Below are 23,886 nucleotides of genomic sequence, written 5' to 3' on the forward strand. Positions count from 1 at the left end.
GTTAGCATTTAATTTTCCATCATGAATAGGGCCTATTCATGTCTGCTCTGAACAGCGCAACAGAAAATCTCAGAAATATTTTAAAACACATCGCAAAGCGGCAAATCGAGATGTAGTTCAAGTCGAACACACCTAAAACGTTTGTAGGCTACTTTGTTGACGCACCCTAACTAATTCAACATTCACATTTATTAGCTTTGCCTTTGGGAAGCGAGTTGTGAAAATATGTGCAATGTTGTGCGCAATTTTTCCAACATCATGACACTTATTTGGAGTCTCTGGCTCAACAGGTCTGAAAACTATTAAGGTTAAACAGCGTGCATTTTTTTCTTAAGAAGATGTTCGTGAATTCGCAACCCGCGCTTTTGTCATCTAAACAAAATAGACATTTAATCGAGGGAAGAACACAAATACTGTAAGTACATTTGAAGAGGGAGAGATTATGTTTCTGTGAGAGTGAGTGAGTGCGTGCGTGCGCTTATGCGAGAGTGAGAGAGCGTGCGTGTGCGTGCCTGTGCTTAATGCGAGAGAGAGTGAGAGAGAGTGTCCCCGGTGGCGCAGAGCGTATGGAGTCATTCTGTTGGTTTATGCGGGGGCGAGCCCCTTCGCCCGTGATATTAATGGTGTTTCCCTCTATTCCACTCCCTAAATACAGCTCTCAAGATTTTGGTCTTGTTTGCCACCGTTCGTCTTCTGCAGCTTTTACAAATAGTGGACAGCAACTTAACGAATATCCTACTGAAAACGGCTGACGTCCGTTATAATAATGTCTCGTCGAAAGCAAGCGAAGCCCCGATCTCTGAAAGGTATGAAGCATGAAAGATAGCTTTTCTTGTATACGACTGAAATCACTTGCTGTCTTGTTCCCTAAGTGGACTATTACCACGGCACAAATCGACGGATTTATCGTTAATTAGTTTCAATTTGACTGCAGATCAATGTTGCGACTAAGAGCTACTGATTAATATTCTTTCGGAGCAGGACTTTTCATTTGACTTTCATTGCATTTGTGAAACATTTCAGAGTTCAGTATTAATTTTGTTGTCCCTTCAGCATTTTTGGCGAATTTATGTATTTATTCTGATATACGGTGTGAGCTAGTGCTAATTTTGGGGGCTGAAACAAGTTACAAAGACTGGATATTGCGAAGCCCCAAATACGTGGCTTTCTTATTTGGCAACATACAATTAGGGAACTGTTATATATATATATATATATAAATTTTAAAACATTTAATTTAACGTTTTAAAGCTAAAAGACACAATAGGCTACATGTGAAATTAAATGTTTTAATTTCTTAAATGTCATATTGAGGATATGACACATCTACTGTATGTGTCTCCTGGAAGTAACACACAAAATGCAGATGTTATATAGAGTACAAGTAGCATGATTAATCAAGTGAAAAGAAAAACTTTTGAATAACGAGTAAACATTTAAATAACCATTGAATTAGGCTCATTGTATATTTCTTTTCATCATTAAATCACGTTACAGTTGTTCCTGGTCAAAAGTGACCTGAAACAATAAACATGTAATTCTTTTAATTGTTACGAAAGAAAGTTAACAAATCTAAAGTAAATAATGTAACAGCATTTTTGTATTTAATTTACTAATGTATGTATCTGTATGACCTTGAGCTTGACAATTGACTTTATTGAATTTTCTTATGAATATTTTCTAAAATATCCTCATAATTCCATATCCTCATAAATTATGTACCATTTGAAAGCTTAATGTCTCAAGAATCAAACTGTGCTGTCCACTTAAAATACCAATAAAAAAACAGATGAAATTACAAGTATGAACACTAGATGGCTGCAGAGAGCTACTTATTCATCCCTGGTTGAAGAGAAAATGATTTCTAGATTTTGTCACAAGGTGACTAGACTACTTTTTTGTCAAAGTTTAGCATTTTGTTTGATTTGTTTGAGGTTATTTTTGTCGGTTTTTGCATACTTGAAATAAATGTATCCCAAGATGAATGTATGTCTGTGTGTGTGTGTGTGTGTGTGTGTGTGTGTGTGTGTGTGTGCGTGTGTGTGTGTTCTGCATTGTGGATGATTTATTTATATATATATATATATATATATATATATATATATATATATATATATATATATATATATTAATTTTTGACATCCCAAAAAAAACATTTTTTTCTGTTTTATAATCTGACCAGTTCAGTTTTGCACACTTGATGTTTGGTAGTCTAACCCCTTCATGTCTGTGTGTGTGTTTTTTCTGCATTGTATCTGTTTTTTAGGTTTTATATAATAAAAATAAAAAAAAAAACATCTGTGATTTTAATATTTCCCATTCATTTCCTATGATGGTAATTTTTGACTGAGAACAGTACAAGAGTAACTTAGACTGATCGAATCAACTCAATTTCTTTGTGTGTGTTCAGATATCAAATGGACGAAAATTCACCAATTTTCGTACCCATCAGATAAAGGAAACCAGTTTTATTGAAGAAACCAAATTGATTTCGGTCAAAAATGACTGAACAGTACATGAGGTTAAATCTACAATGTGTGGATTTTCATCCACTTTATTATTCATAGCATGTTATGTTACTACTGAAACCTGCAAACAGACATGAAGCATAAAGCTGATTGTTTCAAACATGGTCATGTCTTCTATGTACCTGCTAAACAAACACGCACAAGAGAATAGTCCCCTGCTGGATGAAAAATAGATCAAGATGCTGATATCTGTTTACTCTTTGCCTTTTTCCAGGGCACAGGTGTGCCATTGTGAACCAGATGGACCACAGGAGGCAGAAAAAAAAATTTCATTTACCCAATAACCTTCATGCCGTTTTTACATTTTCTTGTTGTTATTGCTTGTTTTAATTTCATGTATTGTAAGTCAGTTAGCTATCAAAGGTTTTGTAATTGTTTATGCAAATCTTTTTCTCATTGCCATTCTTATCTCCACAGGCCAGGACGACAAGTTAAACATTAAGGAAGATTGCGAGAGCGTGGGGAAGAAGCTTTGCTCCTGGGAAAGGAAAAAAGAGATGGATGAGGAGAGGGAAAAACTTGGACAAGAGAAGGATGAAGGTGTGAAAGAGCACAAATGTGAAGAGAGCATACAGGTGTCAGAATCCTTCTTCCAGCAGAGCCTAAATGACTCCCACACTTTAGGTACATGTGTGTACACACACACACACACACACACACACCTACATTTCCACACAATCCTATTTTCCATTAGTGCAGGATTTTGCTCTCTCTTGAGCTAAAATCAATCCATAGTGTCCTTTACATTAACAACCTGAATATTTTCTCCATCTTTCTTTCTCTCTCTCTCTCTCTCTCTCTCTCTCTCTCTCTCTCTCTCTCTCTCTCTCTCTCTCTCTCTCTCTCTCTCTATCACTTAAATAGAGAGATTAAAAAGAGAGACCTTCAGGGATTTTGATTCAGGGTTTAGCATCCCTGCATGTTTGTGTGACCTTTGAATTAGGTATATTTGCATTTCCCTATTTGCACACTAACAGAGAATGAAGCATGCCATTACAAACGATCTGGGATTTGATATTGGAATTGCTAATCTTATGGAGAATGATGTTTACATTTTCATATATTTAGCCTTTGAACTTTTTTGATGCAGTGGTATTTGGTACCATGTTCTGTGCTTTAAAGTAGCAGCATGATCCACTCACACTGACAGCAATTTTAGTCACAGTGGGACTGCTCATTATGTGATCACATACTGAACTAATTACATTAAAAATAAAGAAATGTGAAAAAGAGCATTCAATTAATATTTTTGGTGTTTAGGAGGCTGGATAATTTTTTGACCTGCCAGACTCTTAGAAAAAGAGCAGCTTTTGGAAAAAGAATAGTACAATTATGAACAGTATAATTATATTTTGGTTATACTGTGTTTACTGGCACAAATTGTTTACAACATTTTTAAATATATTTTCATCTTCTCTGTCCTTAGAAAAGCCTAATGTTGAGGAAGATCCCATTTGTTGCTTAGCTTTACCTCTTTCCTCTGGTCACACCTTCCCTAACCATGAAGATGGAGGTGACCCTGTATTAAAAGTGGAAGATTTGCCGAAATGCACAAACGGAGTGAAAAACCGAGATCACCAGAGGATAAACATCCCTTTGCTTGGCAACAGCTTTGTTCCTCTTGAAATATCCCAAACACATATCAGTGAGATGCCCACAGACAGCAAACAGGGCTTCAGTGACGGATATGATCAGGCTATTTCAATGTCCCTTCAACATCCCTCCATTCTAAATGATTCACAGAATAACAAGGAGGACTTTGAGAACTGGCAACCTCCAAATATAGCCACTCCACACTATAGCTTCTCCAGTCCAGCCAATCCAATGGCATTTAAACCAATAGCTCCTTGTGCACAAAAGCGAAAGTCTCAGTTTTTGTCAAATTCCTTTGGAATCCAATTCACCAAAAAGCTCAAGGTTTTAAATAATTGTGCTCATTGTCACTACCACACAGACTCCAGAAGGTATCAGCAGACCCATCACAAGGAGATGGACAAGGAGATCCACTCTAGTCAAATCTGTTCTGACATCCCGAGTTTTCCTTCTAAATTAAAGGAACACCAGAAAGAGGCCAATGTGTTACTACGCCATTCGATGCTGCTTGAATCATCGATCACTGCAGCAGTTCAGACGGTCCTCCAGTGTCGCTTTTGTCCGAAAACTTTAAAAAACCTGAAAGCCCTACAGGATCATGTTCACCAGTCACACAACTCAAATTCTGTAATTGAGAGCAATGTCTTTTTCTGCTCACAATGCTTCAGAGGATTCCTGACTAAGGACACACTTGATTATCATATGCAGCAAGCTCATTTTAAAAAGATCTTGTCAATTGATCCATATCTCTTAGAAAAAAATGCAGAAACAAAGGCTTTGCTCTTCTGTTCTGACTGCACACATTTGCCTACCTTTAGTGGGAAGCAAAAACTAATGCAGCATATCAAAAAGACTCACAAGAATATGAACTTGATGAATCTCAAAGCGGAAAAGAGGACACCGAGTCCGACTTCAGCCCAGTCAATCAAGAGTCCGGCCGAACAACTTCCGTCAACCAACTTAATCTGTGACCACTGTGGGGCTAAATATACTAGTCTAGATCTGTTTCAAACTCACTTGAGTTCCCACATCAAAAATATGCTTCCAAATCTTACTTGTCCAGAGTGCTTCAAGGATTTCCCAAACCAGGACTCTCTGAACGAACATGCAATGGCTCATTTCAGCAATACATCCACTCTCTACACCTGCGAGAGCTGCAGTAAGTCCTTTATCAGTGTCAAAGACTTACACAGACACTTACACGAGATGCACACTCTTGAGTTTTACCGCTGTTCCCTCTGCCAGCAGGTATTCAGATCTAAGGTCTCCATGCAGGTTCACCTGGCCTCAAAGCACAATACCAAGAGAACAATGTTCCACTGTACATGCTGTGAATGGAACTTTAAGCAAGAGTATGACTTACATGTGCATGTTAAAAAGAAACATCTAGATCAACAATGCAAGATATACTGCTGCATTTTCTGCGCAGAATCCTTTAACACGGATATTGAGTTACAGTGTCATATCACCGCACATAGTGACAAAAGCAGTCCATGCAGTACCAAGAGCAACTCTCCCCTCGAAGTGCCCTTACACGAGAAGCTCCGAGCCAAGAGTCAGAGCGCTGAAGGTAACAATGTGACCTCTCCACCTGTCTCCAAATCAGTTACCAAGGACAGCACTGGAATTCTGCCAGTGAATAATGAAATAAGAGACAGTAAGTTGGAATCACTGTTACGCTCTCCTGCCGAAAGCAAAGGGAAGATGAGTGATCCAATGTTTGCCTGTGAAATCTGCGGTGCCTCGTACACCATGCAGTCCCTGCTCGCTAACCACGAGCTGCGAGATCACCACATCCAGCCAGGGGAGAGAGGCACTCTGAGGCGCAAAGTGGAGGCAATCCAAGGGAGCCACAAATGCAAAGACTGTTCCAAGACCTTCTTCACTGAGATGGCACTGTGGGAGCACGTCCAGACTCATCTAGGCCCCACCAAAAGCTGCCAATGCCCCATCTGTGGAGAGCGCTTTCCCTCACTGCTAACTCTGACTGAACACAAGGTCACCCACAGCAGGAGCTTGGACACTGGCAACTGCCGCATCTGCAAGCTTCCTCTTCACAGTGAGGAGGACTTCCTGGAACACTGTCAGAGGCACCCAGACCTGCACAACTCCCTGACAGGCTTTCGCTGTGTAGTGTGCATGCAGACTGTCACCTCCACTCTTGAGCTCAAAATTCATGGAACTTTCCACATGCAAAAGGTCCAGAGTGACGGTATGACCAGCAGCTACATAGATCCCTCTGATTTTCATCCTGACCTTCAAATCTTATCAAAGGTTGAAATGGTGAATGTTAGCAGGTTTCAGCAGAGACAAGACAACAAGAACAACATTTCTGTAGTCAACTGTTGCTTGACGACGGCTCTCATACCAGAGGAGAGAAGCAATAAGAACGCCGTCACCCTGACCACAACGGTTTGAGGCAAATTGTAAATAATCACTTGTAAAGGACGTCAAATTTACTCTACTGTTTGCTTGTGTACTAGAGTATCTGTTTTTATTTCTACAGCGTGCTATGTTTTTAAAGGAACTTTCCAGGTTCAATACAAGTTAAGCTCAATAGGCAATATTTGTGACATTAAGTTGATTACCAAACACAAATACTCTACCCTGGTTTATTTTTAAGAAAAAGCAAAAATCGCTGTTACAGTATGATAGTTACAGTACAGTATAATGGAGGTGAATGGGGCCAGTCAATAAACACTAAAATACACACTATTTTAAAAGTATAGACACAAGACATAAATATATATTTGTGAACAATGATCGAGAAGAATGGTGATCGAGTCAGTTCCTAACATTCTGCCTAACGTCTCCTTTTGATAGCCATATGGGTTGGAACAACATGAGACTGAGTGTATTATGACAGAATTTAAACTTTTTGGTGAACAATCCCTTTATGCCTTAAATGTGTGAATTTTAAGATATTAAAAAAGTTTTTGAGAGGCTTTGATTTTCTCCCTCTCTGTTATTAAATATGTTTCTGTCCTTTGAGACTGCAAATAGATGTTCTATTGCAAAATAAAATAAAAATGGTCTTTGTGGGTAAATGTGCATGAACGTATGGGAGTTTGTGTTTCCATTTTTGAAGTCTGAAAAAACTTGGAATGTTTTTTTTTTTTTTAAAGTCTGTCCTGGATTAATCTGGAGCAGTGCATTTATCAATGTAGTTTCTGTATGTTTATGTTTTCTGAGTCTTGATTAAAAGTCTAACAAATAATGCATAATATAGTAGTCCTGTAGTCCTTATTTAGCAGCTTGTTAGCAACATACATTTTTAAAAACCTGTTTGAGGTATGACTTGCAGAAAAAACATTCAAGTGTCTTCAATTACCACAAACCTTATTTTACTTATAAAAATCATTAGAAATTTCAGAGGGAGCCCATGGCGAATTGCCCTTTCAGGTTTGCCTACAAATTGATGTAATGGCTGAACAGCTCTATTGGCTATGTTGGTATCAAGATGCAGTAATACATTTATGTTATGTATTCACAGCTTTGGGTGGACAGTGACTTACAGTTTTGATACTAGGCTTTAATGTGGAGAAAATTCAATGGCAGGCAGTATTTTACATCCATTCTAATATTTTCTTGCACCAGAGTTGTTGTAACTCTGCCATCATTTTATTCTTTCCATTTGTAAACAAATGTTTTTTTTGTCAAATAGATGCAGTACAGTGCAAAGCAATAATAAATGCCAGAAGTGATTTTCTGTGTGTGTGTGTGTTTAAGAAGGGAAATTACATACCAGAGCCTTTTGAGCTGGAAGCCACAAGACACACTGCTGCCTCATTGGGAAATACCCCTCAGTCCCTTCATGGCAGCAGCTGTGCTTTGACCTTAGACACAGGAAGGAAACGCGACATCATTTTGGATGTGCATGTTCCGTAAAAAACATTTTTGTCAAAACTTTTATAAATATAGTAAATATGCCCAACTATGCAATTAAAGATAAAGGAAGGGTGTTCAAGAATATCTAAATCCATATAAAATCAATAAAATAAAGAAAAACACTTAAAATAAAGAAAGATAATTGTGGGGGGGGGAAAGGGTGTATCAGAAAGATGAATTGCAGTCTTCTGGCAAGTTGTCTTTTGAGTTGTCACTGTGTCTTCCTTATATAAGCATCTGTGGACCATTTATGTACTCATGACTTTATATAAACAATATAATTGCTAAATAATTATTTTCAGCAGCACAAGGCATTACTATAAATGAGACCAAGATCAGACAAGAAAATACAGTATATATATTTAGTTTAAACTTGGTTTTCCATTTGTGTGTCCATCCAGGCATTGGGCCAACATAAATTCGGCTGTGAAAACATGATGCCGGTTAATGCCCAGACCATCTGTCAATACCCGTCTCTTGAGTGGGTCGAGTGCAGAGGAGAAATGACAAAAAGATAATGAAGTTAAGGGAGTTCTGATTCAAACTCTTTGAAATGTTTGGTACTAGATTAGCATTATGGAGTGTTAGTTGGCAGAAAGACAGCTAACACTAACCAATAATTTAGTCTCCTCAGTGGACCCTTTTTCCACAGAGGACTGAAAACATACCACTGCCACAAACTTAGTAGCTGATAATGATCATCGTAGGTCACATTGTAAGTTTACAGCCAGGGGACGATACATAACTTGGCTAAAAGTATAAGGAAACACACACATCACACATACCACGCACATCACACATACATATTTCAAAACCACAGGCTTTAAAAAAGAGTTAGTCCTCTCTTTGCTACTATAACAGCTTCCACTCTTCTGGGAAGGCTTTCCACTGTATGTTGGAATATGGGAGTTGGAATTTGCTCTTGTTCATGGAACCATAAAGCTAAAACCATAAAGGAGATGGCATATGTGCTTGATTTTATGCACATTATGGTTAATGGTTGTAACCAAAATAATGGTTGTAACCGAAATAGCCTAAACTGTTAATTATAAGGGGGTGTCCTCATACTTATAATGATATGACGAGACCTCTAAAAAGGGAGTCAGTGTCTGGCTGGACAAATTCAGAGACAGTGGAGAAACACAATGCATGACTGGAAAACAACACTTCCAGTTTCTATAATAATGTGCTTGCCAATAATGGTTAAGAAAAAAGTGAAAGAAGGACCATGGTCGTTACCAGCTATAAAGATACAGAGGTCCAGACCTCTGTACATTTTTCATATTCAAAAATACATTTGGAAGTTATATACAACTGAACAACACATGACTGCATTTATTAGATTGCCTTTGGTCAGTTCATATCAGACAAATTCCCGATAAAGTTCAGCACACCGAATCTTCGGTTCAATATGTATTTGAAGAGTTTTAATATAGGCTGTAAATTACTGTACGGACTGCTGCTGAAGCAGAGCCTGTTACGTTTCTCAGTGCTGATTGGGATGGCCCAATCACAGTTATTTATTATCAGTGATGAGAAATGATTGCATAGATACTGCTGTGGCGGGATTCCATCCACAGGTACGAATCATTGCAATTATTGCTTTTTTTTTAAAATGACTATTCAGTGTAAACATTTCTCTAATTAGATATAAAAAAAAGTCCTGAGATTTAAATGTGGATTTGTTTTTCTGAGTCGTCAAGCGCCCCCTGGAGGAAGAAAGTTTTGTGTCTCAAAGGTTTCGCAAATTCTGTTCATTCCAGCAATTGTGTGACTTTTATAAAAAAATAGCACATGAGACAAGTCACTGAAGAAAAAAAACATTTCTTCATACCCGGCGGGAACTAAGGAGTCTTAATCCGGCTCTGATTATCATCATGACATTATCTGAAACATTCAAAAATGGTTGCACACCACACTAGTACACCATATGTGGTACATACTGCAGTATAAAATATGACAAATATATGTGAACACTGGCCATGATGTAATTAATTTTAATAGCTGATGTTTCACAACCTTATTGGTAAAAACATGGGATAATTGTAAATTCTTGTCACCCCACCCCTGACCTCACTAATTCTCTAACCCTGTTTACAGCCCTGAGTGGGACAACACTTCCCTCTATTGACTGAAAATGTAATTGCATATTGGCTGAATATTTTACACTGCAGAGCAGTTAACTGCATTATATTTTTGCTGGAGTTTTATTATCTTACTATGTTAATGATTTTAATATGTCAGTGACTGGAACATTAGTAATGGCAGTTGTTGTAGTTGTGATGTGATGGAGTGGTGGCGGCGAAGTGGGCTTAAGCGCATAACTTTTAATCAGAAGGTCGCTGGTTTGATCCCCACAGCCACCACCATTGTGTCCTTGAGCAAGGCACTTAACTCCAGGTTGCTCCAGGGGGATTGTCCCTGTAATAAGGGCTCTGTAAGTCACTTTGGATAAAAGCGTCTGCCAAAAGCGTAAATGTAAATGTGATGTTAGTACTAGTCATGATATACATATATATATATATATATATATATATATATATATATATATATATATATATATATATATATATATATATATATATATTAGGGCTGTCAATCGATTAAAATTTTTTATTATTAACCCGATTAATTAATCGTATTTAATCGCATATACAAATATTTGCTGAGAAAGCCCCTTATATAACAATAATTTAATATATAATGATGAAATAATTATACAAAGTTATCTTTAAATATTTAAAAATTATATATATATTCTGATAATTAAAATGCATTACATTCTTGTGGCAGAAGAGTTAATCATTGATAAGACAATACAAAAAACGGCTTTAGAATACAATGTATTGTTTACTACCATATTATTGATCAGAAGTCAGTCATTGGCACACAGTTCACAGCAATCCATTTCAGAAGTGAATTTGTCAATCAGTAGGAGATTTATTATGAGGGCTTGTTTAAGGACCCGTCAATTTACACCTGCGTCAGACATGCTTGTGTAGCGTCTCGGCTGCATTGTATCATATACATAAAATGTTTAGTTCACTGTGTCAAGTTAAATATAGTTTAATACTCAATCTTTAAACACATCTTGAGATCGCTTAGTTTGAATTTGCACTCCATCAAGTGTTTTGAACAAAAGAACGTAACGCATGTTTGTGTCCTTCTGTCTGTATGATGGTTGTTTTTTCACTGTATAAACTGCGCATTACTACACAGCTGAAATTTCAATTACTGCCCTCTGGAGTAAACAGGTGTTATTACGACCTTGCATTGCAATATTACAATCTGGGGTCAATGCGATTATTTGCGTAAATTTAGTTAAATCGACAGCCCTAATATATATATATATATATATATATATATATATATATATATATATATATATATATATATATACACTGGCACTGTTGTTCTTTTAGTAGTTATATGTAGTGAATGATGATATTATAGATTTGATGATACTAAAGGATTTATCATATTTTTCAATAAAGTAGCCTACAATAAAATATTGCATTTTAGTTAAAGAACATCCATAAGATTGAATTCAGTCTCTCAATTCAATGTAAAAGAGAAGGAACCTGTTACAAATCAAAAAATGTAAATGCTGGTAGAGAGATTTTTTTCATAATTCTATCTCCAAACTAAAATGTTTATAATATTTTTGCTATAGCTGTCAGGTAAACAAGTGCACACAAGAATACACAATAGGATACATTCAAGAAAGAGTGAACAATATAATGAAGGTAGACTTTAACTGAAAGGTAGAACTGTGTTCTCAGGACAAGGGTATTTTTCATAAATTTCAGGTTCGGCAATTTGTCACATGTGTTTTAAATGTTATAAAGGTAGGCTACTATAATTACAATATTCGTGTCACAGTCTTTCTCCCTCATGCTTCCTAAGACTCTTATTTTGAAGTGTTTCCGCCAGACTACGTTACCCAGTATGCACTGCCATTTGTTCCTTTTTGTTCTCACTTGTTTTCAATTCCCTCATTAGGACTTGTATGTATAAATACCCACTAGTTTAGTTCCTCTGTCAGTTCCCGTTTGTTTATTTCACTGTCATAAATTCTATTAAAGCCTGCAAAAAGATCCTCCGTCTCATCTCAGCAACTACTTGTGACAATGTGTGAATACTCTTTCTATAGACATTTGTATTAGGACATTTTTATGCCAGTGCTAAAAGATACATTTCCATTTATGACATTACAGTAAACTGACCCCTAAACAATATGGGTACGGTTTATGCCGTAAAGTTGTCTCTGCCAAACTGAGACTTTCCACGCTATACTCTATATCAAATGAAAAGTCAGTCCACTCTGCAACATCTTGGAAATGCTCCCAGGCAGCTACTTTCTATGAAGACAGGCAGCATAAAAGTACAACTGCTATCTACTTGATTTGGGAAAACACACACACACACATGTTGGTGTGGCTATCCTTATGAGGACTCTCCATAGACATAATGATTTTTCAAACCCTTACAAAAAACTCTCTGTATTTTTACATTTTCAAAAAACATTTAGTTTGTTTTTAAACAATTTGACATGGGGACTCTAGAAATGTCCTCATGAACCAGATTTATAGCATACTACCCTTATAATTACCAGTTTATAACCCACACACACACAAAAAAGCAATTTTTCAGGATGGTATGCTAATGCACATGTAGATTCTCGAGTTAACTGACAGACTGACAGTCTCCATCTAAAAGGTTATTGGGTCTTTTACCTGGATTTTCTACACCTGCCATATTGGGTGTTCCAATTTCTTCAATTCATTTTAATACAAGTGCTCCTTTCAGGCTAAATAGCGTCTGGTCCCACCCATCCAATCTTGTAGGGCACCCTAGCCTTGGGCCAACTGGTAGTACCACCCAGTGTGCTGTATTTGGAGCTAGGACTAATTGAAATCATATGGCAAGTACCTCGGACCTATGAATCACATTGCATGATGTAAGCTACAAATTCTATGACAACTATGAAGCCACAAAATTCCACAGATGAGTGTGAAAACACATATCCTCCACCAGTGCTGATCCTAGCCTTTTGGGGGGCCTAAGCAAAAGGTAATGTGGGGGTCCCCATTAGTGTGTTTGTAACACTACTTCTAATGTCTAAGATGGTGTGGGGGGCCCCTGGCTGATCAGGGGCCCTAAGCAACTTACATAGTTTGCCTATAGGGAAGACCAGCACTGTCCTCCACTTTACAAGAATCAATCACTGAGATATGTTACCTACAAAAGACCACAATGGTGTCAACCAGTACAAGCCTTACGTTGTGTTGGTTGACACAGTTGTGGTCATTTGTTTTTTGTATTTGTCACTTTTGGTAATTTGTCATGTGGTGATTGAGAGGTCACGACCTCTCAATAATCACCACATGACAAATTACCAAAAGTGACAAAAAATACAACAAAAATTTAGAATTAGTATATTTATTTTATACATTTGTGGTTGTGAAATTCAAATGTTTCAATAAAATTTCACAAATGATTTATTTTCCATCTATTTACTTTTGCCATCTATATATTTGTGCCCCACTTTTTGTTCGCTTTGATATTGTTTCAGTAAAACAATTAAAGCTGTAGGCCTATGTTGCAAAAAATTGAAGAATTAAAAACATTTAATGCCTGCACTGGTTTCATTGATGTTTTAAAGCTATGAAAATTGATATACCCAAAGCTAAACAAAACAGCTGGGTTGTGGCAGTAAAAATCCCATTCAACTTTCTTAATCGAAAAATAGATTTTAACTGGAACTTAGACTTATACCTTTAAAGACTTAAACCTTTAAAGATCTACACTGTAAAAACACAAGGTTTCTCTTGTAAATGCTGGCATGGAACAAACACTAAGCTCGCAATGCTTCAGGGACTGACCAATGTTGAAGAAAACTAAAAGAAACTAATGAGGGAATGGAAGGCAGGTGCAGATGATGAACCTATGGAAGTGATTAGGGCAGTGAACTCTGGGAAACGTAGTGCAGGGGAAAACTCAAAATAAGAGTCCTTGAAGAAAATGAGGAGACAACTATGTTAGAAAGAAAGAGAGAATGTGAGAGAGAGATCAGAACGAAAGGAAATTACTTTATAGAAAAGTAATGCTCATTCAAGATTAATTCAACAAGCTCTGGGGTTCCATTATAGATGTAGAGTAACATTTCTTTCTTAGGACAGACAATGCAAATAATTCACTGCCAGGTTTACATACTGTTGAAGAAAGAATTGTTTTTTTTTAATTTCCCTTGATGCCTCATCAATATTCACTTTGACACGTCCAATGTAGACATGGTGTTATGTCCAGTACACTATTAACCATATTTCACAGAAACAGCTGTCATTTCACACATTCAGATATACGTGGAAACTATGAATACATATCTTCTTGACCACAGACTAAAGCAGGACTGTTATCCTTTGTCAGGTGTTGGCCTATTTAAAAATACAGAAAGCCTGTCTCAGACAAATGCGTAATGCTTCACCACAGGGGCAGGTACAACTTGCATGACTGTTTCCTATTGGCTGAGGAGAGGATCGGGCTACTTAATGATTCATTGGGGGGGCATATTGGAGCCCATCATAGGCAGCTATTGGGTTAATTATGTCTGCTGTCTCCTTATTAATGGAAGGAGACAGCAGACATAACAGATGACCACATGCCTGAATGATGCTGCCGTCTGTCAAGCTTGCAAAAAAGACCACACAGATTCCAGAAATTGGTCAGCACATCAGCGATGGTAATCAGTGACTTAAATTAGAACTTTTAGGCTATATAATGCAGAGGCCAACAATTTTCAATATGTAATGTTTTGTTGGCATCTTTATAACTCTCTGTTAATCTCAATTCTCATACAGAAATTTGATTACTGGCATTATCTGAACAAATATTAATATATTTCATCTGTTTGTATATATATATATATATATATATATATATATATATATATCTATATATACACACAGTATACAGTTGCAATTTAAATTATTCAACCCCCCTGACCAGCAATACATTCTAGTGATGTGAATTAAAACCTCAGCAAGTGCCTTGGAAATGTACTTTTAGCCATGACCTTTCTTGTGTAATGAAATAATGTCCTCTATTAGCTTTTGAGACATTTTAATCGCATTTTTGCATAGAAATACATTTTTGCTTACAATGCTAAACTTACATTTTAAAACTTAAATAAGTGCCATTGCAGATTGATGACTTAATTTTGTTTTACATTTACTTGTGTAGCCTTACATATTTAAGAAAAAGCTACATGCAATAGGGGTTGAATAATTATGACATGGCTGTATTTTAAAAAAATCCTGCTATTTAGAAATATTAGGTTATATATTCAAACTGACTTTGAATGTGTCACTCAACTGATATAGATGTAAAGTTGCAACTGTATATATATATATATATATATATATATATATATATATATATATATATATGTGTGTGTGTGTGTATATATATATATATATACAGTGAGGAAAATAAGTATTTGAACACCCTGCTATTTTGCAAGATCTCCCACTTAGAAATCATGGAGGGGTCTGAAATTGTCATCGTAGGTGCATGTCCACTGTGAGAGACATAATCTAAAAAAAAAATCCAGAAATCACAATGTATGATTTTTTAACTATTTATTTGTATGATACAGCTGCAAATAAGTATTTATATATATATATACACACAGTATACACACACTGGCCACTTTATTAGGTACACCTGTACATTTACATATTCATGCGATTTTCTAATCAGCCATGTGGCAGCAGTGTAATGTATAAAATCATGCAGACATGGTCAGGAGCTTCAGTTAATGTTCACATCAACCATCAGAATGGGGAAAAATGTGATCTCAGTGTGTGGAGGGGGACATGGTCATGTGTCTGTCAGTGTGGAGAGAGGAAGTGGTAAGAGCCATTACCTGGTGATTAATGTGTCTCATTTCATTGACGGTGGAAATGGGCTTTAAAAGTCAGGCGGAACGCTACATTGGGAGAGAGTCCAAGACGAACACACACACTGAAGCTTTATGCTGAAAAGCTGTTTGATTAATTATTGAGTTTATTTTTGACTGTTATCGTTGAAGCTGTGTGTGTAAACTGAAATACTTGCTGGAGAGCATATTTTGAGTTAAAGCCCTGAGAATAAAAGAACACTCACATGGACTGCAACAACGACTCCCTTTTCCTTCTTGCCTCCCACGCTTAGAAATTCTACACAGTGATTTGGACCATGGCATGATTGCTGGTGCCAGGTGGGCTGGTTTGAGTATTTCTGTAACTGCTGATCTCCTGGGATTTTTACATGCAACAGTCTCTAGAGTGTTAAGAGAGTGGTGCGAAAAACAAAAAATATCCAGCAAGCAGCAGTTCTGTGGGCGAAAACGTCTTGTTAATGACAGAGGTCTAAGGAGAATGGCCAGTCTGGTCCAAGTTGACAGGAAGTTGACAGTAACCCCAAAAAAACACACCAGCGCTACACCAGTGCTATGCAGAAAATCATTTGTGAATGTACAGAATGTTGAACATCGAGGCGGATGGGCTGCAGCAGCACTACTGTCAGCTAAGAACAGGGTACTGCAGTGGCTGCAGTAGATGACGGGAAAAACATTGCCTGGTCTGACAAATCTGGATTTCTGCTGAGGTAGAGTAATGGTAGGCCTACTGCAGCCTCAGTGTTCTGTTCTAGGCTGACAGAATTGGAACCCAATGTGGTCTTCTGCTGTTGTAGCCCATCCGCCTCAAGGTTTGACATGTTGTGCATTCTGAGATGCTATTCTGCTCACTACATTTGTAAAGAGAGGTTATCTCTTCGCTTTTGTTACCGCAGCCTTTCTGTCAACTTGAACCAGTCTGGCCATTCTCCACTGACCTCTGTCATCAACAAGGCATATTCGTCCAAAGAACTGCTGCTCACTGGATGTTTTTTTTTTTTTTTGGCACCATTCTCTATACACTCTAGAGACTGTTGTGCGTGAAAATCCCAGGAGATCAGCAGTTACAGAAATACTCAAACCAGCCCATCTGGCACCAACAATCATGCCACCGTTGAAATCACTGAAATCAAATTTTTCCCCATTCTGATGGTTGATATGAACATTAACTGAAGCTCCTGGCCCATATCTGCATGATTTTATGTATTACACTTCTGCAACACGATTGGCTGATAAGATAATCACATGGATACGTAGATGTACAGGTGTACCTAAAAAAGTGGTCGATATATATATATATATGGTATGCAAATAAATGACAAAATCATCAAAAAGCAAAAAACACTGTAAAGGGATTCATGGAAAGGAGGCGAGAACCAGCTTGACAATATAAATAATAGTTTAATAATAAACTGAACCAAAAAGACAAAAACACACACAGGTGTCGGGCAGCTGTCTGTAAATCTCTCTCTCTGTCGCACTGCCGTCTCCGGTCGGCTTTTATCCCTCTCGGAGGCAAGATTAGCCTGATTAGGGGCCGGGTGTGCAGCATCACGACCCGGCACCGCCCTCCACCCTGCCACAAACACCAATTATAAAATTCTAGAACAATTATATATTATATATATATAAATTAAGCTTGCATACTTATATTTAACCACTGAAAAAAATATGGAAAACTTGGAAACTTCCATCAAAAACAAAACAATCAACACTAAAAAAGCATACCATTCAACATTAATACGTTAAATTTACTGTCAAAAACACACTGCAGTTTCATTAAATAAGCCTGAAACAATGATACTGTATACTGTTGCAAGCATTGTCCCAGCCTCAGATGGTATGCCAACAGACGTTCACTGAACGCCTGATGCATATTGCACAAAAAAATGGCAAGTAGTTTCCAAAATTGCAAGCTCCAATCTGATGTGCTGGCTTTACTCAATTTTCGGAAGTCAAGGTGCACAGGTCACAAGTATTTGTAGGTCAACGGGGGAAGAATACTACCTTCAATACTTGCTTCAATACTACCATGGGCATCTTTGTGTTTGAGGAGCAATAGCAATAACCACAACAAAGCTGCATACCCTGCCTTGTGTCTGTGAATTAATTGTTATTAATACTATTTAGATGGACATAAATAATTTCATAAATTCACAAATATTTTCCGCTAATTTTCTGTATTTTGCGAACATTTGCTCGTGGACCAAGATGCTGTGCTATTAACAGTAAAATGCCCAGTAAATTACTATGATATAATCATACAGTATTTAACTGTAATATGCATTTCATTAAGGGAAATTTCTGTGACCTCATTCATTAATTACAGCGAATTACTTTTTATCAAATTAATACAGGAACAAATTGTAATTAAATACAATTGAACCCACAATGTCTTTTATTGGGGGTTGTAGCCTCTGTCTTTATGTGTTCAATTCATACACTTTTTTTTTTTTAGCAATTATTAGCATTAACGTGCACATAGGCCGATTTTGAGAGTTTGATCGGAGCATTTCTATGAAAAATAATCTGTCAGTATACTATTGAAAAAAGAAAAAACATGGTAACATCTAACAGTTTTGACCATTTTACATGTCAGTCAATGGCCCCTTCCTGTCTGTTGTGAGCAGTTCTTGGCCAAAACGAGCTGCAAAGTGGACCAGACTTTGTGCAACTATCAAAAGACTAGATCTGCAAGATGATCTTGAACCCATCAATATGGGCCAGAGAATCTTACATGTCAGAACCTGTATGCAGGGGTCAAATGTAAGATATTCAAAAGTTCAGAGCAAACAGATTAAAGGAAACTCTGTGACAGAAGTAGCAACGAAGGTGTGAAATACCACAGAGATGTGATTACCATGATTTCCTTTTGTCTTTGACTCAAGATAAAATGACAGGAAGTTAGCGCTTTCACAAGATTTTTGTCTTATTTGCAGTGATGTTGTTCACACAAAACAAAACTATCTGCATGATGATGTACAGAGGGAACATTGCCTTTCTAATCATTCAACTTTTCAAATCCAATTCATGGCATGTTAAGCAAATGACAAAAGCTTTAGCTTGGGCTGGGACAACGTGTCCTCATTTCATCCCCCCTTTGTGGGGTCTGAATTGCTTTTGGAACTGTGCAGGTTGTGCTGGCTACTGTGTGTTGAACGCTGACACAAGATGACTCGTTACACAGTGCTGCCACGCCACTTCTGATATCCTTACGGATATTATTGCTGGAGAGCACATAGAGAATGGGGTTAAAGGCACTGTTGAACGTGGACAGGCCCAGAGAGATTTTGTAGGGCGTGTAGATGTAATGTTCAAAGTGACATTCAGCCTGCAGCTTGGGGAAATGGAAGGTAATGGCCCGTATGAGCAATATAATGTGGTATGGAGTGAAACAGATCAAAAACAGCGCCACCACTGCCACAGCAAGGTAGCGAACTTTATCCTTCTGGTGCGGTTGGAGTCCCGTGCTTGCCTGCACATTGGCAAAAATGGCCCTGTTGGTGAAGATCAGGATGGCTAGAGGGGCACAAAAGCCAATGCAAAAGCGAGCGTAGTTGAATCCTGTAACTGTTGCCGTGCTGTGGCCGGGCTCAAAGCAGCGGTGACTGCCCTCTGAAGCATTCCCCTCCTGCATAATAAAGACTGGCATGTGGCCCAAGCCCACCACCATGTAGATGGAAAAAGCTACAAGAGCGGCTATCTTTTTCTGGCGAAGACCCCGAGATTCAATGGCATAGACCACCGCCACATAGCGGTCGATGGACACGCAGCAGAGCAGAAAAATGCTGATGTACATGTTGGTGAAGAAGACAAAGCCAGTAACTTTACAAGCCATAGAGGACCAGGGCCACACATGGTCTCTGTTGACATACACAGCCCAAACAGGAAGCGTGAAAAGGTAGGTGAGATCGCACAAGGACAGGCATAGAAGGTAGATGCCGAGTACGTTCTTGCGACAGACCTGGTGGAGGGTGAGGTATACGGTGGCTGTGTTGGCTGGTAGACCGATGACAAAAACCACAATGTACAGCACCATTAAAGGAATGCGGTCCTCCTCAAATGGTATTTCGCAAGGCTCTTTCACACTCTGATTCATGGTCGTCAAAATGCTCTCTGCTGCCATGAATTCATGCATAATTTCTGGGGGCGAGAATAAAGAGAGAAAAATAAGAATGAGGGATGATAAAGAGTTACATCTGAAGCCAACCAAATGAAACTGCAAAAATAAACATTGTTTTCAAACAGCTTTACAGAATACTCCCATCATGCACCGTTGATCAAACAACCGGTCCTGCTCAATACTCATGCCATTGGTTTAGTCAGTGTTGCTTTGTCAGTCTATTGGGTCGCTCAAACAAACAGAGCAATATTTTTCATAGCACCACAGAAAAACAGTGTTTACCTTTTTAGTTGTCTCTGTATTTTAGGCTAGGATGGCAGAAAGTTTTTATATATATATATATATATATATATATATATATATATATATATATATATATATATATATATATATATATAACACTCCCTACTTTTGCCCCAGCTAGACAAGACGGCTACTGAAATATTCATCAAGAGCCCAATCATCTATGGGAGTGGAGAGACAGACGAAAAACAACTGGCACATAAAATTTAAATGACAGGTAGATGTTAAAGGAAACATGGAGGAAACCAGATTTGTTGCAAAATGAAAAAATCCCAATGCTTAGAGCAGCAAGTCGCTTGTGCACATCAAACAAAAGTGAGTGGCAAATTAGACCGAAATGAGGAAAGCACAGTTATTGGCCAAGAAGTTTAAGAAATGTATCAAAAAGTGACCCACATTTATGTTTCAACAAAGTATACTTGCTGACTAAGCCACACTTCCTTTCTAGCTTTTGTAATTTGGGAGAACCCCTGACCCTGTCCTGAACTCTACTAAGGATTGGGTGAGAAGTGCAAGTAATGCACCTAAGGACTTTAACCTGGAAAAGATGGACCGGCAACATGGGCACTGATGGTGCGTGTTCAGAAAGACACAGAGACAAAGACATTTGGAAGACATATGGATATAGTCTTTGTTGTTTTTATTTATGTATCTAGTGTACGAGACCCTTTCACAAATGCTGTGTTCAGGGGCAGTTCTAGATGGGGCTGATTCTTTAAAACAAGCACAAACACGAACTGAAATGATGCGTTACAGTAAAGAAAAATGCAAATAACACCAATTTTTATTAATCTGAATTTTATGCATAAAACAAAATAACAGTATTGCACTTTAAACTTGGCAAAACAGAAGAAATATTTTTTTAACTGGTTGAGTCTAAGTGACAGTGACATCTCATTAAATATCCAGGACTCCTTTTGTTTACTGGCAAGACACCAAAATCAAACCACACCAAACTTTCAAGTTAATACGTTGATTACTTTTTTATTTGTCCACTTGTAAAAGTATGACTTTAATCCAACGCTCACTAGGTTATTGAAACATATTAACCAACTCTATTTAAATGAGTAAAACACACATGCACACATCATGTTTTTTCAACGTCCGTGAACTATATATTTTTCACGCAACGTTACGTCTTATGTACAATGATAAACCCCCTTCACTTCTCAATATGTAAAGGTAATTATGGTTTTCTATACATGGAAATGATAAAACAGACACTTACATCCAAATGTTTTTAAAGAACGTGGCCGCACTTCATCCATAACCATAGAGAATACAGTACAGCAGACGACATGCCGGGCACCTCAGTGCAGCTCGTGAATGTGGATTAAAGACAGCGCGTGTAGACTACTTCACGTCCACACATGACCACGTGATCATCGCACTTCTGCTTCCTTTGACAGCATTGTCTCAGTGTTCATGAATATGCCATGGGAAAATTACCTTTTACACTGTGACTGTGCCTCGTAACCAAGTGAGCTTCTTGTCTAGGCACTAGCGGATCCTGGCATAGGCGATATAAGCAGGCGCCTAGGGCTGCAACGAACTTTAGGGCAGCACAATAGGGTACCTGATCGGCCGTCCCCACACAGAGTTCGCAAGATCGCAATGGGAGAGAGATGCCCCAAATCGTAACACCAACCCCCGCACAAAGCTTGCAAGATTGCGATCGTGAAAGGTGCCCCGAGTTGTCCCTGACAGCCTTGAAGGCTCTATATGGTAATGAGAATGGATGTTCACAATGCATTCTTGCGTTCTGAACAAACATAACCATGATAAACAGTATATAGGTAGGCCTACACCATGAATCGCCTCAGTGGTCTTGAGAAAATAAGGATCAACCATGTGATTGCTGGGCAGATATCACAAATACTTTGATGATTTTGCCTTAATAAAAACTTAGAGGGGAGTGTTACATTTTAAATTAGGAATTAGGTGTAATGGCACAAGCAGCAATCTGTAAGTATTCTGCCTTTTCTTTATTTATTGATAAAAATAGAAATTAAAGAAATAAAGCTTGTGTATAGAAATAAAAGTTATAATGCTATTTCTATCCATTTTACATGCACATGTTACCAGCCACAATCATAGAAAATTCATGTTGGATCATAATTTCTTTTTTTCTAGTACGACCTTTGATATTAGGGCAAAAATCTTATTCTTGATAATCATTTTTGTATTGTTTTCCTGTAAAAATATCTAAATATCCTTAAAACAAGATCAGCTGATTGATCTTGTTTTTGAAACAACTCTGCATAAGATATTTAGGTTTTTCAGAGAATGTATTTTTAACATGTACTGTACTGACAGAGTTTTAATAGTCAAAACAAGTGAAAAAAATCTACCAGTGCTGAAGAAGTAATCCAAAGTATTTGTACTGACCTTGAGTAATCTAACGGAAAACATTACAAATTACATTTTACAGCATGTATTCTGTAATCTGAAGTGGAAACAAAAGTAACCCTCAAAACCCTGTATATATATTTAGTTAATGTATTTAGTTAATTTCTATATTAATTGTCTATTTTTATTTAAAGGTACAGTTCACCCAAAATTGAAAATTCTCTCATCATTTACAAAGTCATGCCATTCCAGAAACATGCAAGATACACAATGCACGTGAATGGTGACCAGACCTTTGTAGCAACAAAAATCATATGAAGGAAACATAAAAGTAATCCAAAAGACTCTTGTGGTTAAATCAATATCTTCAGAAGTAACATGATTGGTGTGGATGAGAAATAGATAAATATTTAATCCCTTTTTACTTTAAATCTTCAGATGTGAAAGTGAAACTAAACAGGCATCACATGTGACTTTCAGATGTGAAAATGAGTAAAAAAAAAAAGAATTAAATATTGATCTGTTTCTCAACCACACCTATCCTATCTCTTCTGAAGACATGGATTAAACCACTGGAGTCATATGGATTACTTTTATGTTTCCTTCATATGATTTTTGGAGCTGTAAAGGTCTGGTCACCATTCACTTGCATTGTGAGGACCAACAGAGCTGAGATTTTCTTCTAAAAATCTTTGTTTGTGTTTTGCAGGAGAAAGAAAGTCATACACAAATAGGATGGCATAAAGGTGAGTAAATTATGAGAGTATTTTCATTTTTGGCTGAAATATCTCTTTAAAATGCTCAGTTTCAAAAGTATAGCCACACGATATCAACAACATGTATGTAAACCAGGGACTAAAAATGAAATGTTTTTTAATTCGGTTCCTTCTGGGCAAAAATTTACATTTTCACTTCAGAAGTTCTGTAGCCTTCTTTCCAAAAATGGTTAGAACAAAATAAAAGAATGGTTAAAACATTATTTTTAATATGACAGTGTACTCTGCACTAATAAGTGGGTAATATACAAATTGCAGTGTTGCCAGATCATATTAACAGATCCGAGTCAAAAATTATACAATTATTCCAGGATTCAGTTACGTTCTACAAAAAATGTTGTTTGTTTTTGGTTTTCGTTCCTTGAACCATTTTTAGTCCCTGGTGTT

At 37.4% G+C, this 23,886-nt stretch overlaps 2 protein-coding genes across 2 annotated transcripts; one reads left to right on the forward strand and one right to left on the reverse strand.

The window, feature by feature from the left end:
• Positions 1-562: 562 nt before the first annotated feature.
• LOC127624381 (zinc finger protein 521-like) lies at positions 563-7,813 on the forward strand. The gene is made up of 3 exons (XM_052099182.1): positions 563-806; positions 2,946-3,152; positions 3,955-7,813. Exons 1-3 carry the CDS (start codon positions 767-769, stop codon positions 6,537-6,539), a joined length of 2,832 nt encoding a protein of 943 aa, XP_051955142.1. The 5' UTR covers positions 563-766; the 3' UTR covers positions 6,540-7,813.
• Positions 7,814-17,307: 9,494 nt separating this feature from the next.
• Positions 17,308-21,733, reverse strand: LOC127624385 (probable G-protein coupled receptor 132). Its single transcript, XM_052099189.1, is given in 3 exon segments — positions 17,308-19,129; positions 19,132-20,091; positions 21,603-21,733. Coding segments are annotated over 2 exon segments (1,047 nt in total). The 5' UTR covers positions 20,087-20,091; positions 21,603-21,733; the 3' UTR covers positions 17,308-19,037.
• Between the last annotated feature and the right edge of the window lie 2,153 nt (positions 21,734-23,886).

Source organism: Xyrauchen texanus, chromosome 30, assembly GCF_025860055.1.
Source record: "Xyrauchen texanus isolate HMW12.3.18 chromosome 30, RBS_HiC_50CHRs, whole genome shotgun sequence".
NCBI lineage: Eukaryota > Metazoa > Chordata > Actinopteri > Cypriniformes > Catostomidae > Xyrauchen > Xyrauchen texanus.

What these genes read in the sequence shown, in the direction of transcription:
- LOC127624381 (XM_052099182.1), top strand. Translation starts at nt 767, where the DNA reads ATGTCTCGTCGAAAGCAAGCGAAGCCCCGATCTCTGAAAG. An exon ending in GAAGCCCCGATCTCTGAAAG is followed by an intron (nt 807 to 2,945) that starts GTATGAAGCATG and finishes TTATCTCCACAG; the next exon opens with GCCAGGACGACAAGTTAAAC. An exon ending in AAATGACTCCCACACTTTAG is followed by an intron (nt 3,153 to 3,954) that starts GTACATGTGTGT and finishes CTCTGTCCTTAG; the next exon opens with AAAAGCCTAATGTTGAGGAA.